Source organism: Austrofundulus limnaeus, unplaced genomic scaffold (assembly GCF_001266775.1).
Source record: "Austrofundulus limnaeus strain Quisiro unplaced genomic scaffold, Austrofundulus_limnaeus-1.0 Scaffold1549, whole genome shotgun sequence".
NCBI classification, from domain to species: Eukaryota; Metazoa; Chordata; class Actinopteri; order Cyprinodontiformes; family Rivulidae; genus Austrofundulus; species Austrofundulus limnaeus.
The window spans coordinates 4468-5758 of NW_013953951.1; the positions used below are offsets into that span (position 1 = coordinate 4468).

The 1291-nt window shown below is 45.2% G+C and overlaps 1 protein-coding gene and 1 long non-coding RNA gene across 2 annotated transcripts in view; one reads left to right on the forward strand and one right to left on the reverse strand.

The window, feature by feature from the left end:
- Positions 1-635, reverse strand: part of LOC106535756 (uncharacterized) — a 4902-nt gene extending 4267 nt beyond the window's left edge. Inside the window, exons 1-2 of the long non-coding RNA XR_001312477.1 lie at positions 562-635; positions 314-530 (exon numbers count right to left, since the gene is read on the reverse strand). This is a non-coding gene — a long non-coding RNA (uncharacterized LOC106535756). The remainder of the gene's footprint in view (positions 1-313; positions 531-561) is intronic.
- sra1 (steroid receptor RNA activator 1) overlaps positions 179-1291 on the forward strand; it is a gene marked incomplete at its 5' end in the record, with an annotated part of 3150 nt that continues 2037 nt past the window's right edge. The window contains 3 exon segments of the mRNA XM_014032833.1: positions 179-292; positions 895-981; positions 1056-1198. Of these exon segments, the coding sequence (XP_013888287.1) occupies positions 179-292; positions 895-981; positions 1056-1198 (344 nt within the window).

Sequence of the window (1291 nt, forward strand, 5' to 3'; positions counted from 1 at the left end):
GTTTATAACAGTGAATAAGAAGAACATTTTTGATAATATATATATTTTTTTTACAGTTTATGATACTAAAGTAAAAAAACTTCTGTCTTTAGTTTTTATGTTTATAGGTTTATTTATTGGGTTATTTAAAGAGGTTTGTTAAAATTCTGTTTCTTTAATAAAGTTGTTTTATTCTAAGGGAACCAGGAGCGGGGCTGGAACGACCCCCCTCAGTTCTCCTACGGCCTTCAGACGGCCCACGGACCTCCGAAGAACCTCCTGAATAAGAGAGCAGTTCAACCGACAACCTCAGGTACAAAACCTGGTGTCAGACCTGAGACCAGAACCAGCAGGTCCTTTAATACCTGAGACCAGAATCATCAGGTCCTTTAATACCTGAGACCAGAACCAGCAGGTCCTTTAATACCTGAGACCAGAACCAGCAGGTCCTTTAATACCTGAGACCAGAATCATCAGGTCCTTTAATACCTGAGACCAGAACCAGCTGATCCTTTAATACCTGAGACCAGAACCAGCAGGTCCTTTAATACCTGAGACCAGAACCAGCAGGTCTTCTCAGACCTGAGACCAGAATCAGCAGGTCCTTTAATACCTGAGACCAGAACCAGCAGGTCCTTTAATACCTGAGACCAGAATCAGCAGGTCTTCTCAGACCTGAGACCAGAACCAGCAGGTCCTTTAATACCTGAGTCCAGAACCAGCAGTTCTTCTCAGACTTGAGACCAGAACCAGCAGGTCTTCTCAGACTTGAGACCAGAACCAGCAGGTCTTCTCAGACTTGAGACCAGAACCAGCAGGTCTTCTCAGACCTGAGACCAGCAGTTTTATCAGGTCTAACTCTGTTTACTTAATATGATCAATAATTTGAACATCTTGTCTCTGATTGGTTCACAGGTGCAGGAGTCACACCTTCAGCTCCTCTGTGTTCCAAAGCTCCACCCCCTCCCATTTGTAGTATAGCTCCGCCCCCTTTCCTTCCAGGTAAGTCTCAGTACAACTGACATCAGTCGTCATGGCGACAAGTCTGTCTAACAGGTTTGATGATTTACGTCCAGGTGAGCGTGTGGCCACGCCTCCTTCTCCTGTTGGACCAATGAGGAGTCAGGAAGAAGCAGCCAGCAGCCAATCAGAGCCTGATGTGTGTGCAGTGATGTTGGTTCTGAACAGAGCGCTGGAAGCTTGTAGAACCTCTGTTAAAGTGAGTTTGTACCAGCAGGGGGCGCTGCCCTCAGGCTCAACACTAACTGAGGGTTCAGAGCTTTAAATTAAGTTTAAAGTTTCAAAATAAAAG